Source organism: Brassica napus, chromosome C7, assembly GCF_020379485.1.
Source record: "Brassica napus cultivar Da-Ae chromosome C7, Da-Ae, whole genome shotgun sequence".
Classification (NCBI taxonomy): domain Eukaryota; kingdom Viridiplantae; phylum Streptophyta; class Magnoliopsida; order Brassicales; family Brassicaceae; genus Brassica; species Brassica napus.
The window spans coordinates 53,594,794-53,616,122 of record NC_063450.1 but is presented as its reverse complement, the minus strand read 5'-3'; the positions used below and the strand labels follow the sequence as shown (position 1 = coordinate 53,616,122).

Here is a 21,329-nt window from a genome sequence, read left to right as displayed (position 1 = left end):
AGTTGTTAAGCAATAGAGTTATTGCTCTGGGGGGGGGGGGGGGGGGGGGGGGGGGGGGTCATATGTCGTTTTTATATTTAAGGGCCAAAGTCTCTGTCTTCCTTAGAAGGTTAGACCACTGCATTAATAGACCGGTTTGCTCCCGAGTTTTGGATAAACCGGTAAACTGGATCCAAATATCACATTTTGATCATTGAGATTCATGTTTCTCTATGATCTCAGATCACATTGGTCCTTCAAATCACTAATAAGCTTTGAACACTCACAACTCTCTAGAAAGCTGAATTTACAGACAAGAAAAAACAAGAAGAGAACATAATCGATTCACAAGCTGAACTTACTACAATCAGAACAGAGTGTACTCTGTTTAAGCTAAAGGAACTAACTTTATTACTCTTTAACGATCCAAACACCACACGATCAAAGTGTTTGTAACTCAATTGTCTACTGAAACAAAGCAACCAAACAGAGCAATCTGACATTCATGTTTATTAGACAAGACAAAAAGACCATTTCGAAATGAACGTTTTAAATCACTCCAAATCCTGAACAATCTTGATCCCCATGGAGTTAGCGGTACCAATGATAGATTTGCAGATCGACTCCAACGGCATATACTGACAAAACGGATCCGTCTGCTTCACCTTCGCGATCTCGTACACGTGTCTCACGGAAAGCGTCGTCACCGTCAAATGCCCCGGACGCGTGCTCCCTTTATCCACCCCCGCCGCTTTCTTGATGTACCACGACACGGACGGAGACTTGACGGTGAACTCGAACGAGTTGTCCTTGTACGCCGTTATCTTCACGGCCATCGGAGTGTCCGGTTTGTACTTTTGAGTCCTCGCGTTGAAGTCCTTGCAGAACGCCATCAGGTTCAGCCTGTACTGACCTAGCGCAGGGCCCACAGGAGCTGCTGGTCGTGCTCCTCCAGCTGGGACAGTCAGCTTGATCGTCGCCGCCACAGCTCGCCGTGTCGCGATGTCTTTCGCCGCCGCCGCCATTGTTTGGATCGTGAAGAGCTTCCTTCTTCCGTTTCCAGGGATCGAGGGTTTTACAAGGTGTAGAGTTTGGGCCTTAGCTTTTGATTTGGGCCTTTACACTCAATAATCTTGTACTATCATACTTTTACATAAAGGGAAAATGATTTTCCTGCCATGGGTTGTAACTTTGTAGTCAATTAATAACGTCATGGCCACTGCATTGATCAGTCTGTGACAATGATATGAATCTAGCGTTATTAACATGGAGACATACCTTAGAGATTTTTATGCCATGGGACAAATAAACATATGTTTATAGTCTCTTACTAAATAGTTTTACAGTTAAACAACACAGAAGTATTTTCTTACAAATGAAATCTTGAAAGAAATTATTACCCAAAAAGCCTGTTATTAACTTTTATGTTTAACTTGTAAACAAGTGAAATACACAAACTATATCATCCATAATAGAAATAATATCTATTAATTTTCAATCACAAAGCTTATTTTACAATTCTACAGTAAATAATAATAGTATATAAAGGATAGTAACAGTAATCTAGATTCAAAAAAACATTTGTTTTTTATAACACTTCAGAAAATATAAACATTAAAAATATTCAAAAGAAATAAATAATAAAATTCAAATATTTTTCTAAATTTAGAAATAAATGTAAAAGTTGTGAAAAAAAAATCTTAAAATGTTAGTAATAATCTATGTTTAAGTTCAAAGAAATTAATAATACTTAAGCCAAATGGTCTCACAGAGTACACGTAACAAACACGAGGCGACTTTGACTCGTTGTTCAACTTTTTCGAGTCACAAGTTGGTTTTATGGGATTTTAGATTTTTGTCAACCTTGGCTACTTCAACAGAGTCCTAAAGGAGCAAAGCTTAATGCTACCATTCCTATATATTATCATTTTGAATTTTTGATATTGGATTCAAAAGATAAAATCTACTCGTTGTACGTAGTGCATTGTCGATAGCATAAAGATACATATACTCAGAACAAAACATATATAAAATGCAATGTGAAATATAATTAAACACACGCACACACACTAGCTAATGTGTAAACTAAACCTCATGGATTTGGGATGTTTCGACACACTAGGTGTATCAATGGTTCTAGTCCATAGCGACTACGGTCAGGTTTGATATTATTTTATTTCGGTTATCGAATGTTTTTGGAACTAGTAAAATATTTTAACCTGAAGTTGAGAATTAGTATTTTCGTCACAAAATTCATTAATAAATAAGGTAACGAGGAATAAATAGTATGATAAAGCAATAACCTCTTTAATCACTCCAAATCCTGAACAATCTTGATTCCCATGGAGTTAGCAGTACCAATGATAGATTTGCAGATCGACTCCAGAGGCATATACTGACAGAATGGATCCGTCTGCTTCACCTTAGCTATCTCGTACACGTGTCTCACCGAAAGCGTCGTCACCGTCAGATGCCCCGGACGTGTGCTCCCTTTGTCAACCCCAGCTGCTTTCTTGATGTACCACGACACCAGTAGCGGCCCTGACCGGAAGCGGAGGAAGCTCAAGCTTCCGGCCTTCACCTTTTAAAGAAATATTCCGGCCAATTATTTACAAAGATTTTTAGCTAGTCTAGTGGCAAACATAGATATTTTGGAACGCAAGGTGACGAGTTCGATTAACAGTAGTGCTATTTTCTTCATGCGTATACATTTTGATATATATATCATGTACAAACAACTTATGAATGGGCCTTTTTTTCTTTACTTGCTTCCGGTCTATACATTTTCAAGGCCGGCACTGCACGACACAGAAGGAGATTTAAAGGTGAACTCGAACGAGTGGTCCATGTACGCCGTTATCTTCACGGCCATAGGAGTGTCCGGTTTGTACTTTTGAGTCCTGGCGTTGAAGTCCTTGCAGAATGCCATCATGTTAAGCCTGTACGGACCTAGCGCCGGACTTACAGGAGGTCCTGGACTTGCTTTCCCAGCCAGGACAGTCAGCTTAATCGTCCCCGCAACTGCTCTCCGTGTCACGATGTCCTTCGCAACCGCGGCCATTGGTTAGAACGTGAAGAACTTTTTCCAGGGTTCGAGGGTTTTTATTACACACGTCTTGGGTAGCAAGGTGTATATAGGAGAATAGATATTATGGACCGTTAATCGTGAAACCCGAAAAGTTTGTGAAGCCCAAACCAAAGAATATAATAAATACTATTGTGAAAATTAAATAAATTTAGATATGTCATAAGATATATATAATTTTTTTAGTTAAGTTTAACTCTTAAGTATACATATATACAGTATCGGCCCTGGGGTAAAGCTGGTAAAGCACCAGCTCTAGGCGCCACAAAATATATAGATATTTAAGGGAGATCATTTACGAAAAAACAAGTTGGTTTAGTGGCTTTTAGCGACTTCCTATCTCTGTCCCACCCTGTGTTCGCCTCCTTCATATCACATTTTATTAATATGTTTTGTGTATATGGATCAAGTTGGTTTTTTGTTTTAGACACCAAGAAATGACGTGCCGGGCCTGCATATATACACAACGATTTTATAATTTGTTATAACAATAATACAACTCATAGTCTTATTCGCTAATCTTATATACAATCCAACCACTCAATTAACAAACAAGTGCATGGTTACAAATTGAAGGATAAAGAATACTTAAATTCTGTTTTTACATAATAAGAAACGATTTTCCACCCATTTTAACGTCATGGCGATTGTGGCGTCATGTATATATGTCGACATTAATGTTTTCGGGACCAAAAGTCAATACAAGTGTGCGCACCGACAATGACATGAAACTTGCGTTATAAACATGGACACAGAGAGTACACGTAACAAACATGATGCATGACTTTGACTCGTTGTATAACTCTTTTGAGACTCAAGTTGGTTTTATGGGCTTTTAGATTTTTGTCAACCTTTGCTACTTCAACAAAATGTCCAAAAGGAGCAAAGCTTAGCTACTAATTCCTTTTGATCAAAAAAAAAAAAAAAGCTACTAATTCCTCTTATCATTTTGATATGAGATTCAAAAGACAAATATACACGCTGTATTGGTCCTTGTATAGAGATAAGTCACATAACGATACATAGACTTTGAACAAAACATAAAATGCAATGTAAAATTTGAACACACGCACACTAGCTAATGTGTAAACTGAACCTATCGAATGTTTTTGAAACTAGTAAAATATATTAATATATGAAGTTGAGAATGAGAACTAGTATTTTCATCACAAAATAAATAAATAAAGTACTGAAAAATAATATGATAAAAGGATAACATATATAGCATCTTTATGTGTGTGAAAACAAACAACACACAACTATAAGGAGGCATTATCCAAAAACCAAAACTATGGATTATTGATGCTCCTATCTCCATTATTGCTGGTTTTCTTTTTTTGTTTCGGTGTGCTGCGAATGTCTTCTCTTCATGGAATATTTTTCCCCAACAGTTGTCCCTTCTTCTCTTGTTTCATGTTTGATGGCAGGAAATAACATGGTTTTTTCTATAGGACTTCGTGATTTGCACCGTAGTATTGGGTTTTTATAATCATTTAAAAAAGTTTGTTTGGAAAAAAAAAAATTACGGGTCTAGCACGTCCGGGAACACCTCGTTCGGGTACATTCTCTGCATCATCTCCCTTGGTTCTCTAAATGATTATGAAAGCTAACTATCGCTTTCATGCATAAGATGAAAAAAGCGAATAATGCATAAATTATGCAAAGACGCAAGGATCATAAGTGCCGGCTTATGTGTTCACGACTTCCGTAACGGTCTAAGCTTTCATTGAATCTCCGTCATCTACGTTCTCATTCACTGCAGTATATTTCACAAGCTTAACAAAGTTTCCCGCTGATTCCATCGACTCATCATGCCCTCGAAAAAAAATCATTATCGTAATAAATACTTACAAGCATCAAGCTGTCAACGCAGGGGCACGCCCACCGTGTCTTCTTGTTTTAATTATGGGCTTGGGTTTATTAACTCGGTTTGCTTTTTCACTTTTGTGGTTTCATAAACGTATTCACGCCGAAGATTATTATTCCCTTCCTCCTCAGTGTACATTTCATTTCAAACTTGTTATTATTCTCGTAGGTTTCGTCCATCTTCGTTATAGCCTACACGACCGAGTGGTGATTCTTATAATATTCAGCTTACAATTTTTATTTTGTAGGATGAAATTTCCAAGTGATTTCATCGAAGCAGAACTTCACTTACTTTTACCAGTACTATTTAAACCAACGCAAACAAAAATTGTAATAATGATTCTGATTAGCACAATTTTCTAGAAACACCAAAGCTTTCTACACACGTGGACGATGTTACCTGCCGTTCATGTTATAATGTAAAATATTACTACCTTTGACGGACACGTACATCCATTTCAAAGATTCTGAAACTGGATTGTATCCTTATCAAGATCCCACCTACATGATCTAGACCCAAAAAAATCCAAAAAATTATATTACAAATCTAAACCAAAACTCTTCCAGGAAATAAAATCACTTAAAGTAACTGACTTTTAACTAAACTATGCTATCTCCGAGAGTCGAGCGACTAAAAACTAAATAATACGTTGGCCAATGTTGAGTCATTTCTTTAATCCAAAGTTACAGCTACATTCTCTAATATTGGAGATAAATAGTTAAAGAAATGCATTAATTTATGGATGGATGGAAGAACTAAAACTATTCTTATCTTCCAAAAACAAATACTCTGCAATTCAATTCACTGAATCAGAATTTCGAATCAGCTATCAACAATTGCATTTTCTCTGAAACCTCAATTTTTTGCCTTCTGATTTTGAGAGAAAGAAATTGCAAAATAGAGAAAAAATAAAAATGATGATTAAGTAAACAAAAGAGTCTAACCGAAGTAGGTTTAGGTAAGAAAGTGATTTATTCTTATATATACCTTTTAATTATGGGTTCGTCAAACTAAACCTATAAAGAGTGCCCACACGGCCGCACCTACCCGTCTTTTCTCTGTTACTTCCTTAATAACATACGGCAATTTGATTCTTATTATATAATTAAGGGAACGATTTGGTATATGATTACGATAATTCCAAATCTAATTTTTCTATTTGGATCTATATAGACGCATGCTTCAACAGGTCAACTTGCATTAGATATTTTAGATATTTTTGTCCATTTTGTATTATTTGATAAATTCGGAACAAGTTATTTATTTTACCGTTTTGTAAAATAACATACTTTTAGAGAACCATGAATTTATTTATTTTTATGATTCTGGCATTTCTTGTTTTCTTAATCTAGAAATAATGTCAATCAAATTTTCTAGATAAGAACATCACTTTTCAAAAGTTTTAATAATATACTACAATAATAAAGGAAAAATCAAGGAAAAAATATGTTTGGCTTTATGGATACTTCAATCTTGTTTTTTTTTTATTTACGTAAAGTACTTCTCAGTTTTTCTTATTCATACAAACTTGTTCAGCCGATATTACATGGATTTTTAATAATTATTTTATATATCCTCTAATTATCTGCAATTGGGCATATGTATTATGTATATAAGTAAGCTGTGTATGTGTGTCTATTATTATCTAACTAGTTCAGATTCTTCTTCCTCTCTTTCTTCTTTTATCTTCACCATTCTCTCTTTCTCTTCATACATCAAACAACATGACTCGCTCCTCTAGATTCCTTGGATCAGCGACGGCGCCGCCACCACCGCAAGAAATCCTCGCCGCAGAAACCGACATGGTCATTATTCTCTCAGCTCTCCTCTGCGCTCTCATATGCGTAGCCGGCTTAGCCGCCGTAGCTCGCTGCGCCTGGCTCCGCCGTCTCACCGGCGTTAATTCCGCCGCCGTTGGTGAATCTCCGCCGCCGCCGAGCAAAGGTCTCAAGAAGAAAGCGCTCCAGTCTCTCCCCAAGTCAACCTTCGCCGCCGCAGACTCGCCGAGCACCTCCGCCGGAGACGGAGACTCATCCACCGAGTGCGCCATATGCTTAACGGAGTTTACCGACGGAGAAGAGATCAGGGTATTACCGCTATGTAGCCACGCCTTCCACGTGGCGTGCTGTTAGGAATTCAATCCAACTTGTGCTTTGGAATAACTTTATGAATCAAACGTATTCTTTATTCAATATCTTAAAGAAGTTTCACAATAACAATAATAGAGATCACAAGTGTGATAACCAAACTAAGAACTCTAAGAACTTATTTGCTATGCTCTTGATCTCTCTCTATGCCTTTGTTATTTGCTTTGTATCGGATAATTGTAACCTTCACCTATGGCCTTCTTATATACTGGATCACGTATTCCTTGTCCTCTGTAGCTTTGTATATTTTCCTATTGTCATTGGGAAAACATTGACCGACATTCTTGATAAAAGGAAACTAACGTTCCTTTGGTTTTGTGCAGGTTTCATTGCTGAGCTGGGCTTGAAGTGTTAAAGTTGAGGCCCACTTTACAAACTCCACCTGGCCCAATTTTAACTCTTCGGTGTCTTTCTCGTTTTCATCGACGACGATCAAAGACCATTTATTTTCTTTCTCCCGACGAGTCTCGCGACGTTGATGGCGTCACACACCGGTGACTTCTCTCGTCATTTCTCCGACGAGTCCGTGTAGCTCGTACGCTGCTACAGCCTCACCACTCTCTCTCGCTTCGACTCCTTGCCGGTAGATCGAATTTCTCCAGATCTTCAGCTCGATCTTCAGAAAACTCCCACCATCTAAGCATCACCCGGTAAGATTCTTCATCTGAAAAAGCTCGCGAATTCTTTTTCCTTGATGATTTTGAATCTCGAATTTCTTTTTGGTGATGATAGTTGATTAATCTTCCTTGGATCCTCTCTCCAATTAGATTCACTTGAGTTTCATGTATTAACCTCCTCTTTAATGTCACAGCTAGAACTTCAGTGATCAAACACATCACGTATACTCCTTAGAACGTAACCGGCGACTCTCTAGAGCTTCCTCCGTTCTATCAATAAACCCTGTCTCCCTTCAGCTTCTCGGTAAAATCTCTTACTTTTCTTTTAAGCTGTTTAAGACATGGTTTTTGTTGTCTGGTGATCTGTGTTCTCGTTTGCCAATGCAGATACTCGTCTCCCTTCAGCTGCCACAGCCGTTTAAGACGTTCTCTCAGGTATATCTTTTTCCGAAGTCTACTTTTCTTCATCGACTTCAATCATCCTTTACTAACTCTGTTTGATTTCCCTTAGCTTCTCCACCTTGAGCTAAGTACCATGTGCCTCGCTTCCACAACGTCCCTGCAGGTAACTTTTTGCTTCTCCTAAGCTTTCCCATTATCGTTTTAAGAAATAATCCGGAGTTATTAACTCATTGTTTCTTCCTTTTGCGAGACATCTTCGACAATGGAGTTACCTGCGACGTTCTTCGGTTTCTACTCGTTGATGTTGAGGAGATCACAGCAGAGATCAAACTTAGGCCCGGGTAAGGCTTTAGTTAGAAAATCTGCAGGATTCTTGCTAGTATGGATCTTAGAAAGGTAAACCTTGCCTTCTGCTACAACGTCTCTTATGAAGTGGTATTTAGTGTCTATGTGTTTAGTTCTTTCGTGATGAACATGATTCTTTGCTAGGGCTATAGCACTTTGTGAATCGCAGTGAATCTTAACACTTTCTTGTTCAAACCCCAACTCTCCACATAATCTTCTTAACCATATAGCTTCTTTCGCGGCTGCAGTAAGAGCCATGTACTCTGCTTCAGTCGTTGAAAGAGCTACCACGTCTTGTAGACTTGATTTCCAGCTAACCGTGTTTCCCCAAACTTGAAACACGAATCCTGTAACTGATCTTCTTCGGTCAAGGTCAGTAGCATAATCCGAGTCACAGAATCCTTGAATACTAAACTCTGAGTGCTTAGTAAACGTTAGACACCTTCTTTTAGCACCCTTAAGATATCGTAAAACCCATTTTGCTGCTAGCCAATGCTCTCTTCCTGGTTCTGACATGAAGCGGCTAATGAGTCCAACTGCATAGCCTAAGTCAGGTCTTGAACCGACCATGGCGTACATTATACTTCCAACCGCGCTTGCATACGGTATGTCTGCCATGAAGCTTCCTTCTTCTTCCTTTTGATCTTTCGTAAGACTCTTCAGTTTAAATTGAGTTGAGGTAGGCGTATTCACAGCCTTGGCTTCAGTCATATTGAATGATTTCAGAACCTTCTCTAAGTAGTTCTCTTGAGACAGTTTTAAAATTCCCTTCTTTCTGTCTCTTATGATATCCATTCCTAATATTCTTGAAGCTTTTCCCAAATCTTTCATCTCAAACTCTTTGCTTAAACTCTCTTTGACGCTTCTGATTTCTTGTTTATCTCCCGAAGCTATGAGCATGTCGTCGACGTATAGAAGTAAGTACACGGCTTGTTCTGTGTTCACGTTTCTCATGTAAACACATGGATCTTCCTTGCTTCTTACAAACCGCTGGCTCTTCATGAAACAATCAAACTTGAGATTCCATTGTCTTGGAGATTGTTTCAATCCATACAAAGACTTCTTTAGTAAACAGACTTTATTTTCATCTCCTTTCTTTATGAATCCTTCTGGCTGATTCATTAAGATTCTTTCTTCCAAATCTCCATGAAGAAAAGCTGTTTTAACGTCCATCTGCTCCAGCTCATAATCTTTATTAACCACGAGAGATAACATCAATCTGATCGACACATGCTTCACTACAGGTGAAAACACTTCATTGTAGTCGATCCCCTCCTTTTGAGAAAATCCCTGCGCCACCAATCTCCCTTTATACCTCGGTTCTTCAACTCCGGGTATTCCAGGCTTTAACTTGAAGATCCATTTGCTGCCTATAACTTTTGCATTCTCGGGTTTTTCAATCAGTATCCATGTGCCAGCTCTTTGAAGAGAGTCCATCTCATCTCCGGCAGCGTTCTTCCAAAACTTGCTTTTCTTGCTTATCATAGCTTCTTTAAATGACTTTGGCTCGTCGATTTCTATCTCTTCAGATGCGGCTAACGCATAAGCTGCGAAATCAGTATCTTCATACCTAGAAGGAGGTCTGATTTGTCTTCGCACTCTGTCTCGTGCGAGCATATATCCTTCGATTTCGGTTTCTGCGTTTTCATCTATTTCTTCAGAACTGGTTTCTTCTGAATTTTCTGATTCTTCAGTTTCAGAAGCTCCACCTTGAACAGGTGACTTCTCTACATCTGTGGAACTAGGCCCTTCGATTAGAGGTTCTCTGAAAGTAACTCTTCTGATCCCTTTCTTACTTTCTTCCTGTTCCTTTTTAGTTTCCGAGTGTTTAGGCAAATCTTCTTCATTAAACACCACGTTCCTACTTGTAACGCATTTGCCTTCCTCGGGTAACCAAACACGGTATCCTTTAACTCCAAATGGATATCCCATGAAGATGCCTTTTAACGCTCTTGGACTTGTTTTCTCTTGGATCGTGTGGACATACGCTGAGCAACCAAATCGCCTCAGATGGTTCAACTCAGGTTTCTTTCCTGTCCACATCTCTTCAGGAAGTCTGTAGTCTATGGCTGAGCTAGGGGATCGATTTATAATGTAGACAGCCGTTGATGCAGCTTCTGCCCAGAAGTCTTGACCCAATCCTGCTTCTGCGAGCATACACCTAACTTTTTCCATGATCGTCCTATTCATCCTTTCAGACACACCGTTTTGTTGCGGTGTGTAAGGACAAGTCTTGTGCCTTTTGATACCTGAGTCTTTGCAAAGTTTGTCAAACTGTTTATTGCAAAACTCTAATCCATTATCCGTTCTAAGACACTTGATTTTCTTCCCGATCTGATTTTCCACGGCTTCCTTCCATTCTTTAAACTTGCTAAACGCCTCATCTTTGGATTTTAGGAAGTAAATCCAAACCTTATGAGAATAGTCATCTATGAAGCTTATAAAATACTTGCACCCTCCTAGACTATCCGGAGTAGACGGTGCACCCCATAAATCAGAGTGTATGTATTCCAAGACCTCTTTCGAAGTGTGCTTGGCCGCAGAGAAGCTTTGCTTGTGAGATTTTCCCAGAACGCAAGTCTCACAGAACTCCAATTTATCTACTTCTTTGTTAGACAAGTATCCTTCCTTTACAAGCACATTTAAGTTCTTTAAACTCATGTGCCCTAGCCGGGAGTGCCAAATCTTCGTCATGTCCACGTCCGCTCGTGTCACATTAGCCTCCTCTTTCATAACTGTTCCTTGCAAGTAATACAATCCTTCATGGTACTTACCGGATAAAATCTCTTTCCCATCTTTGAAGAAACGTATCATGAAGTTTTCTCCTTCGTATTTGCAACCTGCTCGTTCTAGCATCCCGTAGGATATTAGATTCCTGCTCATATTAGGCATATATCTTACATCTGTAAGAATAACCACGGTTCCGTCGGGTCTCACGATCCTTATCTTGCCAATCCCTTTGACGTCACAGTGAGTGTTGTTTGCCATCAAAACTTTGCCTCCTTGAAATTCGACTAGGTCAAATAGAACGTCTTTGTTGGGTGTCATATGGAAAGAACAACCAGAATCCATGACCCATTCTGAACCGGCATCGTGTGTACTAACTGTTAGTACAAATGGCTGCTTAGGCTCTTCAGCTACATTTGCAGCTCTATGCGTTTTCTTTTCAGGACATTCCCGCTTCCAATGTCCTTCCTTCCCGCATGTCCAGCATCCTTTGTTGTTCTTATCGTATCTAGGCTTTGATTTAGATCTCCCATGCCTGCTTTTAGATCTGCCTTTACCGTTTCGGTTTCCTCCTTTATTAGATGATCTTCCCCTGTCTTCCACGTATAGTCCTTCATCTTGTGATTTTGAAAGCTTTCCACTTTCAAGTAACTCTCGTTCCTTTGACCTTGCGGCACCTGTTACTTCATTGATCTTGAGAGTATCTCTGCCATATTTGAGAGTTTCCTTAAGATGATCATACATACGCGGCATTGAGTTTAGTAACAGGATAGCTTGAACTTCTTCTGAGACATCCACGTTCAAGTTACTTAGGTCTGCTACTAACTTTAGAAAATCATCAACGTTTGCATCTATGTCCTTAGAATCATTCATCTTGAACGTGTAGAACTTATGTTGTAAGTATATACGATTCGGCAAAGAGGTTTCTGTGTACAGCGTGTTTAATGCGGTCCACATTGCAGCAGCGGTTTCACAATGGCTGATCTTCCGTAGAACTTGGTTACCTACGTTGACGATGATGAGGTCTTTGGCCTTCTCTGACTTTTCAAGTTTAACGGGATCAATCTTTGAGCTTGATTTCGTAGTCCCATCTCCTGTGACTTTCGTATCTCCTTCTGCTTCCTCTTTTGGTGGATCCAACAGAAGGGTCTCATCAGTTAGAATGTCCTTTAGCCCTAGGACTCCAAAGTGAGCAATCATACGAACTTTCCACAGCGAGAAATCTCCGGTTCCTTCGAACCTATCAATTTCGATCCTAGTTTTCCCCATCCCTTAAGCACCTGCAATCTAACCTGGATTGCTCTGATACCACTTGTTAGGAATTCAATCCAACTTGTGCTTTGGAATAACTTTATGAATCAAACGTATTCTTTATTCAATATCTTAAAGAAGTTTCACAATAACAATAATAGAGATCACAAGTGTGATAACCAAACTAAGAACTCTAAGAACTTATTTGCTATGCTCTTGATCTCTCTCTATGCCTTTGTTATTTGCTTTGTATCGGATAATTGTAACCTTCACCTATGGCCTTCTTATATACTGGATCACGTATTCCTTGTCCTCTGTAGCTTTGTATATTTTCCTATTGTCATTGGGAAAACATTGACCGACATTCTTGATAAAAGGAAACTAACGTTCCTTTGGTTTTGTGCAGGTTTCATTGCTGAGCTGGGCTTGAAGTGTTAAAGTTGAGGCCCACTTTACACGTGCATAGACAAATGGTTGACTTCTCGGTCGTCGTGTCCTTCTTGCCGCCGGGTTTTGGTTCCGATGAAGTGTGATCGGTGTGGACACCACGCTTCCACGGCGGAGTCTCAGGCTAAAGACCACCAAGATCGTTCACAGTTCACTCCCGTCATTATTCCTGCTTTTCTTCCTTAAAAAGTTTATTATCGGCATGATTAGAGAAAAGTAAAGTATTCATTAACTACGAATTAGGAATCTTTTTGTTTACTTTGATCTTTGTCTGTTCCTCTTTGTAAAACTGTAACACTGTTCTGAACCTGAATCAATCAGATGGAGTTTCTAAGTTCGATATGTTAATTTCTTTCCCATATACTCACAATTCGCTTAAAATTATGATTTTAAATTTATAAATATATATAATATTAGAATATGATTTAATCGATAGGACAACATGCCCACTGAGAAAAAAGCCATGTGAACCCGTTTATAAGCGAAACTCAAAAAGGAATAAAGACTCAATTAAAAAGTTGGAACTGGAAAGTACGAATTTTCCGTAATTTCCTTCTAATGTTTTGTGAAAATATAGCAAGTGATTGGTCGTTTATCTTTTTTCCGACAGTCGACGTTAACTGAAAAATTGTAACGGCACAAGTAATGCTAATAAACTAGCAATTATTTGCGGGTCGATAAGTTCAATTAATGTAGTGATTGTAATAGTTTAGTTATATGAAGATTATTTATATGCAAATTAGATAAATAATCTATGATGAAATGTGTGTGTGTATTCAAAAGTCTTCCTTATTTTCAGTCATTAGTCAAAGAAAGCGTGTATGGTCTCATTATCGTTTACCCGCAAATAAGGAATGAATCGCTCTCATTCAATCCGGATGGGCAGAGAAATTGATAGTTGTCTGTTTTTATTTGTCAGTGACCATTTATATACGAAGACTCTAGACTTAAAATCAGTTCATACTGTGTAAATCAAGCAGATCAAACGGAACAAGTCCAGATCAAGCGGATCATGCAGAAAAGATACACATATCAAACAGAACAAATAACTTTATAAGTTATGAATGATAAAAACAGTTCAAAAAAGCAGATCATATATTTAAATAATAAAAATTACACCGAAAAATTTAAAACACATAACATATATGATATAAAAAACTATTATTTTAAATAATAAAGGGAGTTGACGTGTCTTTATGATTTATCAATGTCACCAATTTTATAACTAAGTAAAGTTTACAGCCTAAAATAAAAATACAATTGAATGGGAAGGTTTAAACCTTTTCTCTTTTAATTTTTATAATAGATGCAAATTCACTTACTAACTCTGCAATATTTAAAATAACTTTTCTCCCACCCTAAAAAACACTAGAACAATAAACTAACCTTAACACGTATCAGAAACAGTTATAGTATTGTATTTCAGTTTCAAGTTTATAATACATAATCATATTAATTTAGAAATTATAAATTTAGAAATAGTATATGTATTACGTACTGTGTTATTGAATAAATATATTGTTACAATAACACTTTTTTCCAATTGATACATCTATAAACTATTATACTAATAATTTACATGAATATATTATACATTATATAACTCTTTTACATTAAAATTATTATTTTTAAATATCTCTTTTTTACATTAAAATTATTTTTTTTTAAAATATCTCTATATACACCCACTTTTTGTTTTTAATATGTTGAATTAAAATATGACAAATTTTCCATTTTCAGTTAATATATATATACACTTTTTATTTTTTATTTTAAATGTCACACTACACAGCAGAAGAGTATTTCTTTTTGTTGTCTAGAACTTTTTTTGATCGAAGTATAGAACTAGTACGGTCGTCACTGGTTTTATTTATAGTGGGATGAATTAATATTTTGAGAATTAATTGATTTTACTAAAAAATTTCTATTGGCTGAACAAATGGTAGAATCGTTGAACTGCATCAAAAGTGTGGACGGTAGAAACAAATGGAGGTCATCTGATTTCACACAGATAAGGACAAAACAAATTATCTTTAGGAGGTCTCCTGCATATTTTTCCTAGAAACATAAAAATTTGTGATTGGTGTTTGCAGTACACAAATGTAGGACATCTGCCACCATGCAGAACATCTGCATGCGAATGATCTGTGCGTCCATTCATACTCTTACTTTATGCAGACCATATATACCCATTAATTTATAGAGTAACTATATAGAAGAAGATTTATAGAGTTAAAAATTTGTATAAAATACGTTAGTAGTTTTAGAGTAAATTGGCCGTAACATATATGGTACTCTTTAAAGTGTTCCTGGTTGTTGTTGAGAAGCTGTATACTCAGATTAGACTAAGTGGTAAAAGAATAGGAACAAACAATCCTACAAATTGATCAAATGAATATAAGTCACAATGTGTTTTATCATTTCTTTTCACGTGCTACGAAGTTGTGTGTATTATTTTGAAAAAACAATATATTTAGCAAAATATCACAGAAATACCCCACATGAAACAAACATAAATTGATTAAAATTGTTAGGTCTCTTTCACCATTATAGCAATTTAACTTTTCCCTTACATTTTCATTTTATGGATTCATGTATTTATTATTGGCCGTTTTATAGATATTTTTTTTTGGTTATTTTGTGATGCAAGTTGATGATGATAAACTAATGCAACACACTTTATTGATATATCAAATATCTGAATTTATCTACACACATGAAACAAGCATAAACTGATTTATTTTGTTAGGTCAAATTCACTACTATAGCAATTTAACTTATTTTCCTTCCATTCTAATTTTGTTATGTGAATTTTGTTAGGTCCCTTTTCACCATTATAGTAAATCAATTATTTTGGTTTTGACTTTATACTTACAGATTCACATAATTTTCTTGGAGAAATAGATAACTAACAATACCATGTTTTGTAATTGTGAATAATAAAGTGATAAAAGGTAAAAAAGTGGAGAAAGAGGAATGAATATTTGAAGCAAAACGATAAACGCACCACCCAACTTATAGACATTAGAAACGCATGACAAGCCCAAGTATCATCCACCTTTCAGTTTCACTCAATGGAATCTTATACCTTATCTCTTTCCTTTCACTTTCTCCAAATGTTTATTATATGACATCCAAGAGGCAAAAACAGTGAAACAAGATTTCGGCCAACACTTTTTCATCGTTTAACTTTCGCTTTTTTAGTTTTGTCATCTTCAAATAGCTTAAGCTTATCCAACTTTCACTATTTTCTAGTTGAAAACCGAACGTATTCACATTATCTGATAAATCTTCAAAAATATCTAGGCAACTCCGTTTATTAGTTTCAGTTTGATGCAGTCACTAGGTTTCCGTTGAATTCATTACATGTTTTGAATCCTGTTTTATAAAGTTCCACACCAACTGTCATGATAAAAAAAAATGAGAACACTGGAAAAAGTAGATGAATACAAGTTTTTCTTTGGTTTTGTTAGCTTCAAACTCACGTAGTCCCTCGCGCTTTTTTTCGTTAAGTCATCTAGTTTTTAGCGTATGATGTGTCTGGTGTAAAGTGAAGTTTTGCTTTCAAGAATATTTTCATCTAGATGGAAATGATTTCACAAATATATAAATCTAATCAGCTAATGAATTAAGAAGAATTAAAGAAAGTTTAGATAGGAGGGTGGTCCTAGGTTTAAAGTATATGATGAAAAATAAGAACATATTTCTATTTTAAAATTACATATATCATTTCATTATAGGTACTTTCCTCCTAACTATCTTTTGCCCTAATAGTCAAAAGAGATACATTTCAAAGATTCACTTATTCATCTCTCAAATTATTTCAATCTTCCCGACTTCTTTTCAATGTTCACATTATATATGTGTGTCCCTTTCAATTTACTATTCCACCTTCACTTTCTTTTTTTTTTGCTAAAAGACCTTCAGTTTCTACCAGCCCCATCATGGCAAATTCTATACCAAATTTAGAATATAACTTTTGAAAACTGTAAGTTTTCATCCTCCTCCTCTGCTTTCATAATTAAAAGCCACAGTCAAGTTTGGAGTATATGTTCAATATAAAGGTGGAAAACGAGCCAAAGTTGGATTTAAACGATTTATCTGTGTAAATAAAATAGTCTGAGCGTAAAATTGTTATATGAATGTTGCCTTCTAAATGTTTTAATATTTATATTCAGAGATCCATTTTTGCTAAAGAATAATCTTGATATTTAGACTACAGAAAAACGCAAGAACAAAAAAAAAAAAGAGGGAGGTGAATAAAAAATGACTTACCAGAAATAGTAATATTTTCTTCCAGAAATAAATAGTGATCTTTAAATCATGGAAAGAAGGAAATAATTACGTTGAAGTATGATTGTCAGTCTGCAACTTTTGGCGGTATGCTCGAATCTATGAAAATATATTTTATAAGGTCTTAGATGGTTTAGCACATAGTTTTGTATGTCGTCCTACTTTTCTTTTGTCACAGGTTAAAAAGAATGTGCATGTTTTGATGATTAGAGAGCATGGCGAGTAGGGACTGCTTCAAGGGTCCTTTGTAGTAGTATCTTAGATCAAAATATCAAATTAAGAGACATATAGACCTCATTTCATATTGATAGCAAAATGGCAAATGCTTTAAGCAGGCTATGGTCTGATCTAGCCAAACAAAAGCTCTGCATGGGCCAAATGTTTTCTTTAACATCAGAGGGATCATCCAAGACCGAAGAGAAAATATATAATATTGTGGAGTTTCTTCTACTTTCAAACAGGGCCGTCATGGGTAAAGCCTAATGAAACATTCGTCTTAGGCCCCAAACTTTTTGAAAAAAATTATATGTAAATAGGCCCCCAAATTTAAAAAAAAAAATTTAGACCCCTAAATTTTTTAAATCTTTACTAAATGGTCTAGGGTTCCCAAATTCTCAGTGCCGGTCCTGCTTTTAAATGACGAAGAAAGCCTTGCTTCACTCACATGAATGAAGGACCATGTCTCGTGACGATTACACATGGACAAAACAAAACAAGAAAAGAAGTTGCATTATTCCAACGTGAGTATTAATTAACAACTTACAACTATCTAGACAAAGCCACGTTCATAGCCTACTCATGCATGTCTCTCCTCTTAATATCAATAACCATCACATCACATCACTACACACACACATGCTTTTAGGTCCGAGTGTGACTCGAGTTTCAAACCAAAGAAACAAAACCAGAGGTGGTTCGGTTCTGTCCTAACCAGGAAAAAAAAGTAAGAACAGGTATGTGGATAGACATGAATGAAACAATGTCGTGCACAATGACAACACTATCAGCAGTTCTAGACGATCTCCATGCTGTTGTGTTTTCTCTTGTTGGACTTGGGGAAGAAACACATCTGAACCCAGCTCTTCTTAGGCTTAACCACTAGAGACTTCTCGTTCCTCAGCTCCACAAGATCATTCATGTACTGAACAACAGCCTGAGGACCCTTCTCAGCTATCTCCCTCGGAGGAACTTGCAACGGATTCTCATGAGCACGAAACACACGCAGCTTCGTAAGCATCCTGAACGACTCCGGAAGAACACGGATCTGGTTATTGCTTATATCAAGCTCCTCAAGCATCTCGAGGTTCCCTATCGATCTCGGCAGCGACACCATGTCGGCGAAGTTGTTTCCAACGTTCAGCTTCACAAGCGTCGTAGCGAAACATAAACTCTCGGGGACAGACTCGAGCTCGTTGAAACTCACGTCCACTTCTTTGAGGCTAGCTAGAGAAGACATCGTGGTCGGTAGCTGCCTGATGTTGTTGTAACGAACGGACAAGATCTCGAGAGTAGTTATCTTCCCGATAGCTTCGGGGAGAGCCTTGAGTTTGTTGTAATCCGCGCGGACTTCTTTGAGAGAAGAACATCCACCGATGGAGTAAGGGAACTCTTCTATCTCGTTTGTCTCAACGTCAAGCTTCTTTAAACTGACAAGAGAGCCGATGGACTCAGGGAGGATATGAAGGTTGTTGGAGCTCAAATCAAGCTCCTCGAGTTTCAACAACTTGCTGAACGATGAAGGAAGAGATGATAACTGGTTGCTGCTGAGATTGAGGTAAACTAAGTTCAACACCTCTCCTATAGACTCAGGGAGATGAGTGATTCTGTTGGAATGCAAATCTAGCTTTGTCAAGGAAGAGAGTCCTCCTATTGTGTTTGGTAATACCACAATGTGATTCTCAGACAGATCAAGTGATGTTAGACTTGATAACTTGCCGATAGAATCTGGAAGCCACTCGACTTGTTCGGTTAGCTTGTTTTGTAGATTCAGGACTTGTGTAGCTTGCTTGGATGATACTTCAATCAGACTAGCAAGTTTGATTAAACTTAGCTTCTCTCCATCATTGCCTATACATAACAAATGGTTCACACACACTAAAAAGTTACTAACACATAACATATTGTAAATCAAACAAAGTAGTATTTGCTCAATCCCTAGTTTGTAGCCAGTTGAGTAACCTATGTTTAACCAAATCTCGACTACATGTATTCGTCTATTTTTTTTGTCCCATACAACTAAACCAATAAAAAAATTATTCCGCAGAAGATACAATGCTGATCCTAACCTCCTTTACAAGTAAATAACCTATGTTTAACCAAATCTATTTATAAACATTTTTTTCAAATGTTTTTTCATAATATATTATCTATTTCAACTGTTTTTTATTTAGTAATTTTCAATCAGGATTTTTGCTGTTCTATAACCTTTAAACTAATGAGGAGATGGGATCACTCACCGGGGGATTTTCCGGCGGTAAGTGTTGAATCCAGAAGCTGAGGACTTCTATGAGCAACCAAAGCATCACCATAAAGAGAAGAAGGCTTAGCTTTAGTCGTCACGTAGCTATCGTCTCGTGAAACCATGTCCTTAGGGCGAACAGGGGACTTCTCGGAGGAATACAAGTTTCCCGGCGGCTTAGGAAGACGCGGAGGACGAGATGGAGCAGAGACGTTAGAGGAAGGAGAAGCAATGCAATGAGAAGCTCTTTGGATGAACTCGTCGAAAGAAGAATGAACAGTTTCGAGATCAAGAAGCTTAGTGGCTTCTCTTCTCTGTTCTTTGCTGCGAAACAGAACAAGACCTTTCTTCATTTCTTGCAGCACGGTGAAAAGGTCGCCAGGAACCTCAGAGGGTGTCCTCTGGTCCGCAATGGCTTCTAACCAAGCTTGGTCTTCTTTCTCAACGTTGAGTATCAGAGACCTCGCAGCTTCGACGTCGTCGAGTCCTGGCCTCGGTGGTAAAGATCTGTGAAGTCTCATGATTTCTTCAACCACTTGCTCCGTCGAGTCCAAACTCTTATCCAATTGCATCGAATCCATTAGATTAAGAGAGACACTTCAAGTGTGAGATTTTTTGAAGTGAAAAAATAGATAAATAGATAGAGAGAGAGAGAGAGAGAGTTTATGTAGAAACAGAGAGGTTCTTGTTTCGCCTCATAAAGACGGCTGTTTCCATCACTCTCTGTCTCTTTATTATCTCTTTCTTCCTCAGTTCTTCTTCTTTCTTGTTCTGGTCTGTTTTCACCAGAAATAATTGATTTCTATTAATATCATAATTAACATCTTTTTAATTTCCAAAATGTTAGTAGTAATTAGAAAAGTAATTATTAACATTTATCATTAGAGGATTCCCATTTTTCTTTTAGGTTTTAAATGCGACGGAAATAACGTGAAGCGTGGTCCGTGGGATGGTGACCTATTGCTTATCTGTGGACTTGTATATCACGTTATTCCCATTTTTCTCCCTATCCACACTTCTTCTTCTACGTATTTATGGAAATTATCAACTCCGTTTTGTATTATATGTGGAACAGAATCTGCGGAGATTTTGCCTATTTCCATTTTCCTGTCTCTCCGAAAGTTATAGGAGTAAAATATGTTTTTCTTTACCGTTATATGTTTGCTACTGTTTGGAATAAGCATTATACCATTTGGAAGTTGGAATGCTATTGGGATCATCAAAGTTAACTTAATAGGAGCATTATTTGTCCCTAACAACACGTGTCGGTGGCTGCGTCGACGACGTGTTGTCCTTGATTAAACCTGAATCAGTTTCAGCTGTCACATTCACAGTCCATACTTGCATATACGCATATGCATAATGCATGTATATCAGGGACTTGAGGAATTATGTAGCTTTTCTTTATTCTGCTGAACTATTTGAAAATTTGTTTAAATAATTAGTTTAGTAAGAATACAAATATAAATATTAATCAATTGTGTTCATGTAAACAGAAGTCTTAGCTCAACAACTCAGGGATTTTGCTATCTTTTTATGAATTTGATAAGCCACTTCTTTTTTTTTTGATCAAACACACACATTCGTTTCATAAGTTAAAGGTTTACACTCCATGATCGGAGGAGTTTAGCAATGAGAGAGCTGATTTTGCCACAGAATCAGCCACCCCATTACTCACCCGAGATACATACGAGAAGGAAATTACATCAAA

At 37.1% G+C, this 21,329-nt stretch overlaps 4 protein-coding genes across 5 annotated transcripts; 1 reads left to right on the top strand and 3 right to left on the bottom strand.

The window, feature by feature from the left end:
• Positions 1-366: 366 nt before the first annotated feature.
• Positions 367-1,239, bottom strand: LOC111207412 (54S ribosomal protein L19, mitochondrial-like). Its single transcript, XM_022705417.2, has one exon. The coding sequence runs from the start codon at positions 1,002-1,004 to the stop codon at positions 534-536; it is 471 nt and encodes a 156-aa protein (XP_022561138.1). The 5' UTR covers positions 1,005-1,239; the 3' UTR covers positions 367-533.
• Positions 1,240-2,290: 1,051 nt separating this feature from the next.
• On the bottom strand, positions 2,291-3,088 carry LOC125590180 (54S ribosomal protein L19, mitochondrial-like). Its single transcript, XM_048763387.1, has 2 exons — positions 2,779-3,088; positions 2,291-2,520 (listed from the first exon to the last, which is right to left on the bottom strand). The coding sequence occupies exons 1-2, from the start codon at positions 3,038-3,040 to the stop codon at positions 2,291-2,293; spliced, it is 492 nt and encodes a 163-aa protein (XP_048619344.1). The 5' UTR covers positions 3,041-3,088.
• Positions 3,089-6,476: 3,388 nt separating this feature from the next.
• LOC111208342 (probable E3 ubiquitin-protein ligase ATL45) lies at positions 6,477-13,209 on the top strand. 2 transcript variants are annotated; one of them, XM_048763386.1, is made up of 2 exons: positions 6,477-7,052; positions 12,878-13,209. In XM_048763386.1, exons 1-2 carry the CDS (start codon positions 6,656-6,658, stop codon positions 13,051-13,053), a joined length of 573 nt encoding a protein of 190 aa, XP_048619343.1. In that variant the 5' UTR covers positions 6,477-6,655; the 3' UTR covers positions 13,054-13,209. The 2 variants fall into 2 exon arrangements, with proteins under 2 accessions (XP_048619343.1, XP_022563124.1); XM_022707403.2 differs by having other exon boundaries at positions 6,477-7,057; positions 12,883-13,209.
• Positions 13,210-17,870: 4,661 nt separating this feature from the next.
• LOC106348137 (plant intracellular Ras-group-related LRR protein 4) lies at positions 17,871-20,485 on the bottom strand. Its single transcript, XM_013787804.3, has 2 exons — positions 19,617-20,485; positions 17,871-19,227 (listed from the first exon to the last, which is right to left on the bottom strand). Exons 1-2 carry the CDS (start codon positions 20,197-20,199, stop codon positions 18,173-18,175), a joined length of 1,638 nt encoding a protein of 545 aa, XP_013643258.3. The 5' UTR covers positions 20,200-20,485; the 3' UTR covers positions 17,871-18,172.
• Between the last annotated feature and the right edge of the window lie 844 nt (positions 20,486-21,329).

Excerpts from the sequence above, each read along its gene's own strand:
- LOC111207412 (XM_022705417.2), bottom strand. The coding sequence starts at position 1,004 with ATGGCGGCGGCGGCGAAAGACATCGCGACACGGCGAGCTGTGGCGGCG.
- LOC125590180 (XM_048763387.1), bottom strand. The coding sequence starts at position 3,040 with ATGGCCGCGGTTGCGAAGGACATCGTGACACGGAGAGCAGTTGCGGGG. Across the intron at positions 2,521-2,778 it reads ATCTCCTTCTGTGTCGTGCA|GGCCGCTACTGGTGTCGTGG; the intron begins GTGCCGGCCTTG and ends GCTTCCGGTCAG.
- LOC111208342 (XM_048763386.1), top strand. The coding sequence starts at position 6,656 with ATGACTCGCTCCTCTAGATTCCTTGGATCAGCGACGGCGCCGCCACCA. Across the intron at positions 7,053-12,877 it reads TAGCCACGCCTTCCACGTGG|CGTGCATAGACAAATGGTTG; the intron begins CGTGCTGTTAGG and ends GCCCACTTTACA.
- LOC106348137 (XM_013787804.3), bottom strand. The coding sequence starts at position 20,199 with ATGGATTCGATGCAATTGGATAAGAGTTTGGACTCGACGGAGCAAGTG. Across the intron at positions 19,228-19,616 it reads TACCGCCGGAAAATCCCCCG|GCAATGATGGAGAGAAGCTA; the intron begins GTGAGTGATCCC and ends TGTTATGTATAG.